This window comes from Equus przewalskii, chromosome 4 (genome assembly GCF_037783145.1).
Source record: "Equus przewalskii isolate Varuska chromosome 4, EquPr2, whole genome shotgun sequence".
Taxonomy (NCBI): domain Eukaryota; kingdom Metazoa; phylum Chordata; class Mammalia; order Perissodactyla; family Equidae; genus Equus; species Equus przewalskii.
This window is the reverse complement of record NC_091834.1, coordinates 65,812,002-65,824,486: the sequence shown is the minus strand read 5'-3', so window position 1 is coordinate 65,824,486 and position 12,485 is coordinate 65,812,002. Positions and strand designations below refer to the sequence as shown.

Sequence of the window (12,485 nt, the reverse complement as noted above, 5' to 3'; positions counted from 1 at the left end):
TCTCCAGCGTTTACACTGTTAAATAAATACCTTGAAATCATCTTCTCTCTAGGGAAAACCCAGAGGAGCAGGTTCCAAACAAACAGCCAAGAAGGAAGTCCTTGGGCAATTTTTCTTACACCATCTTGTTAGGGGCTGAATTGTGTCCCCCAAAAGTCACATGTTGAAGTCCTAATCCCCCCAGTATCTCAGAATGTGACTGTATTTGGAGACAGGGTCTCCAACGAGGTAATTAAAGTAAAAGGAGGCCATTAGAGTGGCTCTGATCCAGTATGACTAGTGTCCTTCTAAGAAGAGGAAATTTGGACACACAAAAGTACAAAAGGAAGATCACGTGAAGACAAGGAGGATGACAGCCATCTACAAGCCAAGGAGGGAGGCCTCAGAAAAAAAAATAACCTTGTTGACACCTTGATCTTGGACTTCCAGCCTCTAGAGCTGTGAGAAAATAAATTTCTATTGTTTAAGGCACTTAGTCTGTGGTGTGTTGTTACGACCGCCCTAGCAGACTAACACACATCTTACCTATAGGAACAACCACTCTTCCTGCTCAGAACTGAAGGGTATTCAGTAGAAATAGTGATCACTTTCCCTCTCAGTGGAAAGAAGTCTCAGGGTTTGAGGGGACTTTTGTGATTTAGAAGAAATGTATATATTTAAATATATAACCTTTACCAAGACAATCAATCAATAAAACCACCACAGCTGTTTTGATGAACACAAATACTGTATTGGAAATCAGGGGTTGTGCGTGAGCTTGCAGTCTTATCTCTCACTCGTTAGCCAGTTTATTTCTATACTTTGCTTTGGTAGATCAATGACAAAAAAAATTCCTGATTTTTATAGGTTAGATAAATGGTTGCAAATGGGAAGTAACATTTTGAAGAACCATTTTATAATCTCAGATGCTCTTCAATTAAATTTACCCAAAAGTTTAAAAGATAGAAGCAACTTTTATTTCTAAGTTGGTTAGAAAGTTGAAACTCTAACAATATCCACTAACTACCTCCATTTTTATTATACACGTTGGAAGCATCAAAACTAACATAATTCAAGACTACAAATCAACTGCAAACAGTCTTGCCTGGCGTTTAACTGAATTCAGCACATGTGAACTGCCATGCGACTGTCTCTGGTGCAGTTTCACATGTATGGACATGTACTAAACGAAAATCAAACTTGAAAATGAAATTCAGAAACAGTTTTAAAAGACAGTGCAAAGTTACAAACTTGGGAAGGTATTTCATAAACCATCTAATCCAGTCTACCTGCTCAACTCCCTCCTAGTTTATAGTTATTCACAGGTTTCACGAGCCGGCCATCTCTGTGAGTGAAGAAAATCCTGACTAGTACAGGTCTTAAGCCAAAAAAACCCCCAGCTCATTACTCCTTCACTTCTTTTCTTTCTAAAAGTTGCAAGTGATTTTTGAGGGAGAATTTTGAGGGACAATGAACTCTTGATCTTATAACTCGTTACATTTCTGAGTCAATCTTCTAGGAAAAAATAACAGTGGGCCAGTAACAACCTGCAGTTACTGCCAGGGGTCTGCAATACACAGACACGGCAAAAACTATCTCTAGACTACATAAATAATATAACTCGGGCCCAGGTACTAGTGTTTCTAAAAACACAACTGATGTTCTCCTAACCAAACTCTACTCAAGGGACCCACCAGGCTGTGCCCATTCCCTCTGTAAAACATGCTGAGGGATGGATGCCCACGGCACACTGAGTACTCCTGGCCAGATGAACTGTGTGTCTCCATTTTCAAGTGGGCCATCATGTGCTTTCCTGGGGTCAGCCGTGTCTGTATCCAGACTTGTTTCTGTCAGTTGATATATCACTATGGTCTCCTAAATTGTGACATCAAGTGACGAAATAGGAGTGTGAGCAGAAAGAGAAGTTGTTTCTAAGAAAACTAAGATGAATGTTTGGAATGCTTCTATAAAAGCAAACTGTTTAAAGAAACTACTGACAAAATAGGTGTGGGCAAGACAATTTTAAAAGACTGAAAAGTCATAAAAATATAGTATCCTGCATCAGATTGCTTTGTAAATATCCTTGCTCCACTCTGAAGAAACAAATACTAGATAGGCACACACACCCACACACACTCTGATATCGTTATATATCAGCATACTTATGAGACCAAGTTGGTGAAGAGAGCATGTAGCCTAGTATGCAGGCTGGAGTGATGAAGAAAATATAAATTCGTAGAAAAGCATTAGTGAATTCAGAGTAGCTTTTTATCATCAAACTTTAGAGTCTAATTGCTTGGGCTATAATCCAAGTTTCACCACTTAAAAGCTGTGTGACCCTGGGGAAAGTTACTCAGCTTCCCTGAGCCATCTCTCTTGTATCTGTAAAAGAGGGCTTGTGATGATACCCACGTGTGAAGCTACTTAGGTCCGGGCCTCAGCCACAGTCATTATCAGTGTTAATTATCATTGCTTTCGTTCTTTAGCACAACTACGTCTACCTCTTGGACACTGAAAGTACAACCACCATTAGGTGGGGGCAGGGACGTGCAGTATTTTGCTGTTTAAAATGAGTCCTCAAATTAAAAATGACTGGGAACCATTCTACCATGAAGAACTGACCAGTAAAACGACACAGTGATCTGAAGCTGCAGAGGCCATGCGCCCAGCAAGGAAGGACGGAGCCCTGAGTCTACTGGCAGATGAGTCCAGGGCCTGATGCCAAGCATCAGTACTTGGAGGCCACCAAAATGTTGACTTTTCCCCCAGTTTAAGAAAACGGAGACTGCAAAATAATTTAAGTCAGATTGAATTTCCTTATTGAAAATACATTCTGGAGAAGTTTTTGGTTTTTTTTAATAGAGTATTGGATCAGTATTTTAAAAGACAACAATCTTTCCAAGACACTACGCTTTTAGTACAAGCTGGAAAAACGAAGCCCCGATTTTACCCTCCAGCTTTGGGGTGAGCAAACAGGATTCAGGTCCCTACAACATGATAAAACCACACCCAAAAGGCACGCAACCTTAAATGTGACAACGTGAACAACGTTCTCTTGGCTGAAGCACAGCATTTCATGAGTTTACAGCAGCCTCTAGATAAAACAATTGAAGGCCCAGCTTAACAGCTTAATCAGGTAATGGCTGAACCAAAATAGAATTTGCAGGAAACAAGGGCTCATTGGAAACACAACAAAGCAATATGGTTAGGGAGCTGTTCTCAGTAAAGAAAACCCAGGGTTTCTTTATCCAATAGTATGGTAGAAGGATTCAAGACTTTTCTTCATAATGAAACATTTACTCTGAGCACAGCTCCCCAGGGTTCCTATCCACTGCAATCCAGCTGTCTGGCAGCTGTCAATCAAAACATTACAACAAGAACTGTTGTCCAGACCAGGGCAGTGTACAGTCATAAGGAACAGGGTCAGGAAGTTTCTGAGGTTCCTAAATAGTTGTTGAGGACTACAAGCCTGCAGGTAGAGCAGGGCATTTTTGTGGCATCTCCTGGATGTTTTGATGCTAGGAGTCATCGGTGTGCAATTTCCAATCAGCTGTACATTGTTACACGGAGACCAGGGCGTCTGTGATGAGCACATCAAATTTCATCATCGAAATGCATCATTTTGTTTGTTATTGGCAGAAATCGTTATTAAGGAATTCTGGGATAAAATCTTTTGTAAAGTAGGGTAATTCTGAAATAAAAATAAGACACAGCAAATAGCACACACCTCACTGCTATTCGCTACTGTGTTGGGGGGGGGGAGCCTGCCGTGTTCCCTGTCTGTACAATTCAGACTATAAGCCTGGGCAGAGGGCAGCCTGGACTCCTGAGTGTCAGGAACTGACCCTGATTTCCTAACTCCTCAGTGTCAGCTTCGTGGGGGGGGGGGGGGGGCGCGGGGGGGGGGGGTGCTGACTTTCACCCCAAGGGCCACCACGCTCTTGCCACTCAGACTCCAACCTCCTCTCCAGTCCAGCTCCTTCCCAACCACCTGACTTGGTCCTGTTCCTTCTTCCTTCCCCTATGCTGAGGTCTCCACACACCTCAGAAGCCAGGCAGACAGGTACCAGATTCCTGTACCTAAGCTTTACCTGCCCCTTCACGACACACATTGCCCTGGTTAAGTACCTGTGAATGTGTCTCCCTGATGACACAGCTCCCTGATGACAGGGCCAAGTCTCCCTGTGCCCCTGACCTCACCAAGTAGCGAGCAAGGTACAGATGCTCAAGCAATGTTGAATTTAATTTATGTAAATGTCTTTTGACAAAAATAGTTACCTAAAACCCCCCCAAACATGCCCTTGTTCTACATGTAATTGATACTAAAGAGCAAGTGGCCTTGTCAGATGCCCAGTCAGCACAGAGGACAGATGACAAGGCCTCTTCCTCCACCCACAATGGACCAAGATCCCACACCGGTCAGAGCAAGGCAACAGCAGAGGGAAGGGGTGAAGCCAGCAAGTGGCACCATGTTGACACAATGCGGAGGCTTGCAAGTCAGCCCTGGGATTTCTTAAACGCCTTGGAGCCTGTCTTCTAGGATTCCACCTGGTTAATCCCCACCATATCCAAAACACAGGCAAGTCTTTCCAGTTTTTGCCTCTAAAAGATCCTCTCAACTCCACCCACTTCCACTTCTCGCCATTCACCATCCTTTTTAGCCTTGACTCTGCAACAGCCTCTCTACTCAACTCCCAGGACCCACTCCAAGCATTCCCCACCCGCCAGGAGCCAGAACAACGTGGTAACTGGTAATTCATCAAGCTCTGCTTCTAATGCTCTGTGGCCGCCTTCCGCTGTTAAAATAAGAGCCTTGGAGGCCCCACCCACTGGCGCTGCCTCCCTTGCAACCCCAGCCACCCGCACCTCCCTGAACTCTGGCTCTCAGTCTGGAACAAGCACTCTCGGGGCCTTCGCACTGGCTGGTTCCTCTAGTGGAGCACTCTTTTCCCCAGCTCTTCCCATGCCTGGCTCCTTGTCACCCATCAGCTTTCAGCTAAGGCTGTCCTCGAACCCCATCTACCTCAAGAGGTTTCTCTTCAACTCACCTCCATCATCCTCAGCACTCACCACTCTCTGTAATTATTTATCTACGTATTGATTTGTTCATCTCCTTGCCTCAAACGGAAGCTCCATAAGAGCACGGACTTTGTCTTGCTCTACACTTTATTACCAGAGCCTGACACAGGAACCTGGTACCTAGTGAGAGCTCAAAAATATCTGTTGAATAAATGAGTGAATAACAAAGGACTGAATATCCCCTGGGAGAATCAATACTTTCAAACCCCCAAAGTCAGATCCCAAATGGGCGTATTCTCAAAAATCAAAAGTAACATCTTCCCTTTGGTGAAATAAATCCTGTGTTGTGTCCACACCAGGACTTCCCTTCGTTCACACCATCTTCTCTTATTTATCCACAACAGTCTTATTACTGACCACCTTTCTCTCTGGAAACGACCCAGACCTCCTTGGCTCAGAAAACCGGAACTCCTCTGGCCATAAGCCTTGTCCTTCAGAGGAACAAAAACAGGAAGGGAGCAGAGTCCTCTAGGGGCTTGACATGGTCCCAGGAGTCTAGGTGAAGCCCTGATGCCTGGCCAGCCTAAGACCTGAGACATGCAGAAAACAGCAGGTGCGCCAGGGGTCAGTAGCTCGAGATGGAGTTTGGGAAGAGACACACCCCGACTTCCCAGTCTGAAATCAGACAAATGCCCGGCTTCAAAACCTGACTCTAACATCTATATTTCTGAATGCCACATGGATGCTATTTAATCTCTCTGAGCCTCAGTTTCCACAGGTGTCAAAATGAATTTCACAAGTTCTACTTTAAGGGGATTGCTGGGCATTTTGCCCCAGATGTTATGTCTGGCTATATCTACCCATCCTTCAATTCCCCAGTACGAGCCTATTATTTGTACGGGAAAAATACAACCAGATATCAATCATACTCAGTGACTTTCCCCAAAAAAATCTGGGTTTCCCAGACTGTTGAGGCTGAGCCATACAAGCCAATTCACATTTACTTAACTCTGTGAAATAGTGCCAAGCCGACTCCTGAATTTAGTGTATGCATGTACACAGCACCTACTCAATATATATTTTTCAATGAATGAATCAAATGACAAGATAGGTTGTGTCTATAGAGATCCTACTAATCAAGTCTGATAAACCAAAATCTCCTTTTTCACAGTCAGTGTCTGATGCTGGGCACTAATTCTCTTTGTGCTTTGATACTGCAGACAGACATGCAGCAAGAAAACAAACGTAGGCCATTATAAGGCTCAAGCCTTTGACCCTTACAGTTCCCTTCTGACGGAGGCCATGGGGAAAAAGAGCAGGTGGGATACTAAACCTCCTCATTTCTTTTGAAGATTATCCATCAGCTCCCCCAGGGCTTATGCTTTCAGAACCCAAAGGGACTTTTCAAAATAGAACAACTTCTCAGCAAAAAATAAAAAAATTAAAATTAAACAATCTTCATTCCATATGTGGGCTGTCACCAAATTTTGCAAGGATATTTAGCAGGAGCATTCTTCTTTTAGTCTTGCTCCATAAATACTGAACAAGGAAAAACATTGCCTAAGACTGAGATTTGGCAAAGGAATCTGATGAGACCCATGAGTTCTGTGCCACAGCGTGATGCCCCTGGAGGTTCCTGGTGACTGTATGATTCTCTAACTTTCTGCTGCCCTGCCACAGGCTTCACATGCAAAACACGGTTTCTTGTAGCTCACACATGCTCACCCACCAATGCAGCAGTATCTCAAGGCAAGAAAGAACGCTTACTCTTTAGAGTCCCACATAGGCACCCTTTAGTCTAAGAACACTCCTGCTAAAGCCACAGAAAGGAAAACGAAGAACCAGCTACTCCCTTCACAAAAGAAGTGCCCAAAGCTTTCTTTTTTTTCATTAGCTTCATTCAACAGATGGAAAAACTGAGACTTGGAAAGGTTAAGGAACTTCACTAATACAGAAGAGGTGGAGCCAAAGGTTTGGTCTTTTTTTTAATGCCTTTACAAATGGATTTAATTTAAGAAAATGTGAACAGCACACAATTTGGCAAGTGCCCTTGACTTGGCAGAGAGAGGGATGCCTCAACAATAGGCAGGATAAAGATGATGGGCTTACAAAACTGCATGCTTACAAACAGTATGGGTCTAAAATCAGAAAGTCTGGGTCCTGCTTCCTGCTGAGTCATTAATGAGCTGTGGGATGGAGGCAAATCGTTTAACTTCTTGGGTTTTAGTTTCCTCACCTGGAGATGGAGAATCATTAATGAAAGCAGGCATTATCTACTTCCCAGAATTACTGGGGAAATCAAAAGAATGTGATAGCTGTTGGAAAATATGAAGGCATATCCAGGAGTTGGTATCTCTTGTATTGCATGCATACACGTATGAAAATAACAGCCACCCAGAAAATTACCTGCATCCATTCTTGCTCAAACTAAATGTACTTCCTCTTACTAACAAAGGGATCAACTGGAATGCAAGAGATTTTTGTGAATCAGGATGAACACACAGCTCTTGGAGAATGTGCACTGCTGTTTTGAAAACATGTGACCCACTCTGTCACAGCCAGCAGTCTTTTGGTGCCCTAGGATGGGCACACAGGCAAATGGACCCATTCCAGCTCTGCACGGGTGAGATCCTAAGCCTATCACTTTGTGTTCACCAGACAACAAGGTGCGAGGAGTGCCCAGAACACTGAACACACTGTGAACAGGCAAAAGGAACCACTAACCCATAGGAAAACACACGTGGCCAAGTTTAAGAAATGTGACAGACACAGGTCACCTTCCTGGTTACTTCCAGGGATCCCCTCCTACATCCTACTGGCTTTGGGTGAGCTCTTCGGGAACTCTCGCCTGAGGACAGCAGTTACATGTCCTCAACAAATCGTCATTCCTCTAGGAAATCCAATGAAGAAACACCAGGACAAATCCTAGCTCCACACTGGACAAGAGTTGCTGGCGCTTTTCCTCAGTGTGCCCCTGGCTGCCCCAGGTCTGTGCTGCAAAGTGGAGCCCACTCTGAGGCTGGCTGTCTCTTGCTCAAGCTCCCATTTTCTGCCCTTCACATGCATCTGTTCCAGAAGCTGACTAAGCCCCTCGAACTCTAGCCAGAAAGAACATCAGATGATTGAATAAATAGAGGGATGATCAGAACAATCAAAGAAAATGTAGTGCCTGGAAAGCTCTACATGGATTCACCAACCTTGTCAGGAAAGCCAGTACAGGGGAAGATGCTTTACAGAGCAACCACAGGGATAGCTCTTTGCCCAACACACAGCACAATGGAGCTCAAACTTTAGTGTGCACCAGAACCATCCAGAGGGCATGTGAAAACATAGAAACCCTGAGTTTCTGAGTCAGTCACTGATGCTGTCCAGAGACCACATTTGAAAATCACTATCACAGTAAATGGGCAAAGGCTGCCCAGTCTGTCACTCCCAATGGGGCAACTTCAGATCCTGATTCATCCCCTTCCACCCTTCAAATTGAGCCCTAAGGAAACCTCATGATAGGAATGAAACAGTCATCCCTCCCCTCCCCTTTCCCATACATACAGCCATGCTGCTGTGGATGAAGAGAACAACTATCAAGCCATTCCTAATAAATATCTCCCAGAGCTGAGTCCAGTTCTCAGCTGTGTACAAGATGATTTCGCAAAAGGAGCGAGTTACGGTGCAAAACAGAGGTCATGGCAGGGCAGGAAGGGCGCTCAGGGGCTCCCCCGGTCCAATTCTCTGACCTGGTGCACAGTCCCTCAGTCCTCAGTGACAAGAGCATGCCATTGGGACAGTGCCAGGGAAACGCTGTGACCTGGTTTTCTCCTCACTCATTTATCCTGATGCTCTGCCACAATGCACTGTGATTTCCCCCTGAGAACTCACTTCATGTCACCAAACTGCTGCCGCGCCAGCCTCACCAACAACCCAGTGCAAAGCAGAGCAGCGAGTGGCCACAAACACACTGCACCTCTGGCGGGTGGCTGGGCAAAATCCCTCGAGCCCAGGATCAGAGGATTTCTGACCTGGAAGAGATCGTTAAAAACGTTTCTTTCCTTCCCAAAGCTGATTACATTATACAATACACTATTTTACTAACAGCAGGAGTTGTGGCTACAATAGCATTGTTTTGTTTTATGGGGGTTAAACGGAAGTTCCTACAGAGAGCAGTGCTGTGAATAATGTAAACATTGTGTGATAAGAGCCCATCCTACAAGTCTCTTCTCTTGTGGTTCAAATGGGAAAATCTGGCCAATATTCACCACACGTCAGCTTGACCTTTCCTGGCCACAGGACAGGGGAGTTTACATACATTTGAGGCTGCAATTGTGGGTCTGGAAACCAACTTCAGGCTAAATAAGGTAAAAGAATGAAGAGTGATTCATTCACAGCATTTTGGTAAATATACACAGTGTATGTGTTTGCAAATACCTGGTCTTTAAGATGATTTTGTGAACACAAATAAGCATATTTGGTGAAATAAATGTGACTTTTCCTCCCATTAAAAAAATCCAGCTAGCTCTTTCTCACATGCACAACTGTGCAATAGTTCCCAGGCTCTGACTGCCTGATCGGGTGGCAACCCCACAAAGTCTGTGAGTCAAAGAACAACCTCCAAAGCAGTAACACCAACACCATCTCCACTTACCCCCAAATTATGAATTGATCTCAGATACACCACATTCAAGATACGGGCCACAAGCCCAGACAACTGTATTCAGAAAATTCTGGAGCTCAGCCACAGGTGACAATATTGGCTGGGGACTCAAGAATACTGATTACTCCTGCCCTCTTCCTATCCCCACAAAAGTCCATTCAGTTGCATGCACAGATGAGGCCATGCAAGAGCTGCCTCCACACCCAAGACCCTTGGACGTTCCTGTCCTCACCTGTTTTCCAGGAGCGTCATACACACCACCTCTCGCACCCCCGGGTTGTTGGCCTTCTCCACCGAACAGCCCTGCAAGTTCCAGGTGGCCAGCCTCAGCACAGGCCGCCCATCCCTCGTGCCTCCAAAGGCCTCCACCGAAGGCCGAGTGGAGATAATCTGCGTGGGCCCCCCGGGCGGCAGGTCCAAGTCCTCACTCTGCAGGCTCAGTGAGGTGGGGCTGGGGTGAGGCTTGGCCGTGAAGGTCAGGCCCCCGTTTGTGTGGGTGGACGGGGGCCTGGACCTCTCGGCAAACACCTGGTGCCGTATCCTGTCCAGGAAGGCGGCATTGATACCACCCATCCTCACCAGGTCCTCTACGCTGCGGAAGGGCCCATGCTCGCGGCGGTAGTCCACGATGCTGGCGGCCATCTTCTCCGTGAGGCCTCGCACACTCATGAGCTGAGCCGGGGTGGCGGTGTTGATGTTCACACGCGGGGTGAGGGGCACGGCGGTGGCCAGGTGGTGAGGCTGCTGCTCGGCCAGCAGGTCCCGCCGCAGGGAGCTGGGAGAGTGCTGCGCGGAGCTGCCCTTGCTGCTTACGCAGATCTCGAACTTGACCTGCTCCAGCTTGGTGGCACCTACGCCGCTGACCAGTGCCAGGTCCTCCACCTTCTTGAAGCCACCGATGTACTCCCGGTACTCCACGATGCTGCGTGCCACGGCACGCGTCACCCCAGGCAGGGTCATCAGCTCCTCCTCCGTGGCAGTGTTGATGTTGAGCCGCTCCTGATTCACCAGGATGTTGCTGAAGTTGCAGGCTGCGCTGAACTTGCGGCTATGGGACAGGTCCGAGGGGTCCCGCGGGATGGAGCGGTGGCAGCCCAGGGTGCTCCCCATGGCGGGTCAGGATCAGGGGCCTAGGAAGGCCTCACCACCGAAGAAGAATTCTCTGGTTAGGGGAGAAGCCCAGTAGACCTTAGAGGCACAGAAGAGGGGAAGGTGTAGGATTCAGGGGATGAAACCGTTAGCATAGATAAACACTAAGTCTCCATGCCCAGAGTGTCCAAAAGTACCTTTCACTTGGTCACCTGCAAAACAAATTAATAAACACACAAATCGATTGAATCAGTTAATCAGCCTGCATTAGCACTCCCTACCTAGAGCTGGAGTTCTTGACCAGGAGTCCTGGGCTGGTAGCTGTCCACGAACCCCTGCACATGCGCACACAGTGAGGCTGGCCCACGTGGACTGTCCTCCGGAAAGGTCCAGTTTTTATCACTTTGGGGTCTAAAAAGGCTGAGCTGCTTCTCTTGGAAAGAGACCTATCCCCATCAGCCCACACCTCTCAACTCTCACAGCACTCGGGCCGTCTCCCCCCTTTGGTCGCCGCCACTTGGGCTCGGGCAGAAGGGAGGGCGCATCCCCCTCTCTCCCTGCGCCTAACACTCAGTGCCACCTGCAACTTGGGAATTCCATCCTCACTAGTGCGCTCACCAAGAAGGGGTTTATTGACCCCCACCAGACCCACCGCTCGTCCCCGCGCCCCACCTCTCGGCTGTTCCCCCGGGGCGTCCTTCTTCCACCCGCGGCTCCGAAGCCTGAGCCCAACCCGGGACAGCACGGGCCCCCTGTCTCTGGCCCCGGTGCCCGCGAGGGTGTGGGTCAGGGGCCGGGCCACGGGTTTCCGCCCACGCCGCCTCGGGCCGCGCGTTCCTGCTCTTCCTGCGGGAGAAACTCTCAGAGTCGCTCTCCGAGAGCCGGCAGGAGCTGCAGGGCTGCGCGGAGGCGGCAGCGACGGCGAGATCCGACCGCCGCGGCTGCACCAAGTCTTGCACCAGGATTTGCCGCGTCGCCGCAGCTGCGTTGCTCCAAGCAAAAGTCCTGCGCCCGACTCGGACGCGGGATCCGCCAGAACCGCGTCCAGCACCCGGCACCAGCACCAGGGCTCCTGCTCGCCGTCCGTGTCAAAGCCAAAGTCCCGGCCGCGCTGCCCGCGCCGCCGCCGGCACCACGGCCACGCCTCCTCCCGCGCGGCAACTCCTCCCCGGGACTCCCGAGGGCACGTGGGGCGGGCCCTGAGCTAGAGGCCCGGCCCGGGAGAGCCGAGCCCCAGAGCGTGGGGCGGGGCCCTGGACTGCGAGAGGCGGGGCCACGGAGCGCGGGGGCGGAGCCAGGACGCGAGCGGGTGGGGCGCGGGGCCCGGGTGTGTGCGAGGCGAGGCCGTGCTGCGTGGGGGCGGGCCCGAGAGCGTGGGGCTGGAGGTGGAACCCGGGAGCGCGGAGGCGGGGCCATGGTGAGAGGAGGCGTGTCCCAGGAGCGCGGAGGAGGGATTTAGGACAGTGAAGGGGCGGGGCCGACGCCGCGGCGGCCGCGGAGGGTCGCAGGGAGGTTGTCTTTGCGTCTGCAGCTCCTGAAGTGGCTTGCTACCCCTGACTGAGGGCTGGTTGTGCCCGGTGGAGGCTGTTTAGTCTCGTCCGAGGCGAGACCCGCCTGGCTGCTTTTAGGCGGGCAGAGCCCCACAGAAGAGAGGGGCGCCCAGGGGCTCAGACGCTAGCAGGCCGCTAGCCCGAGTTTAGTCGGTCTTTGGGTCCCGGGGACAGGGCCAGGCCACTCCTTGTGGGGGTGG

General features: G+C 49.0%; 1 protein-coding gene across 1 annotated transcript in view; it reads right to left on the bottom strand.

The window, feature by feature from the left end:
• Positions 1–12,116, bottom strand: part of EEPD1 (endonuclease/exonuclease/phosphatase family domain containing 1) — a 113,933-nt gene extending 101,817 nt beyond the window's left edge. The window contains exons 1-2 of the mRNA XM_070616265.1: positions 11,408–12,116; positions 9,879–10,947 (exon numbers count right to left, since the gene is read on the bottom strand). Of these exons, the coding sequence (XP_070472366.1) occupies positions 9,879–10,756 (878 nt within the window). The 5' untranslated portion in view covers positions 10,757–10,947; positions 11,408–12,116. The remainder of the gene's footprint in view (positions 1–9,878; positions 10,948–11,407) is intronic.
• Between the last annotated feature and the right edge of the window lie 369 nt (positions 12,117–12,485).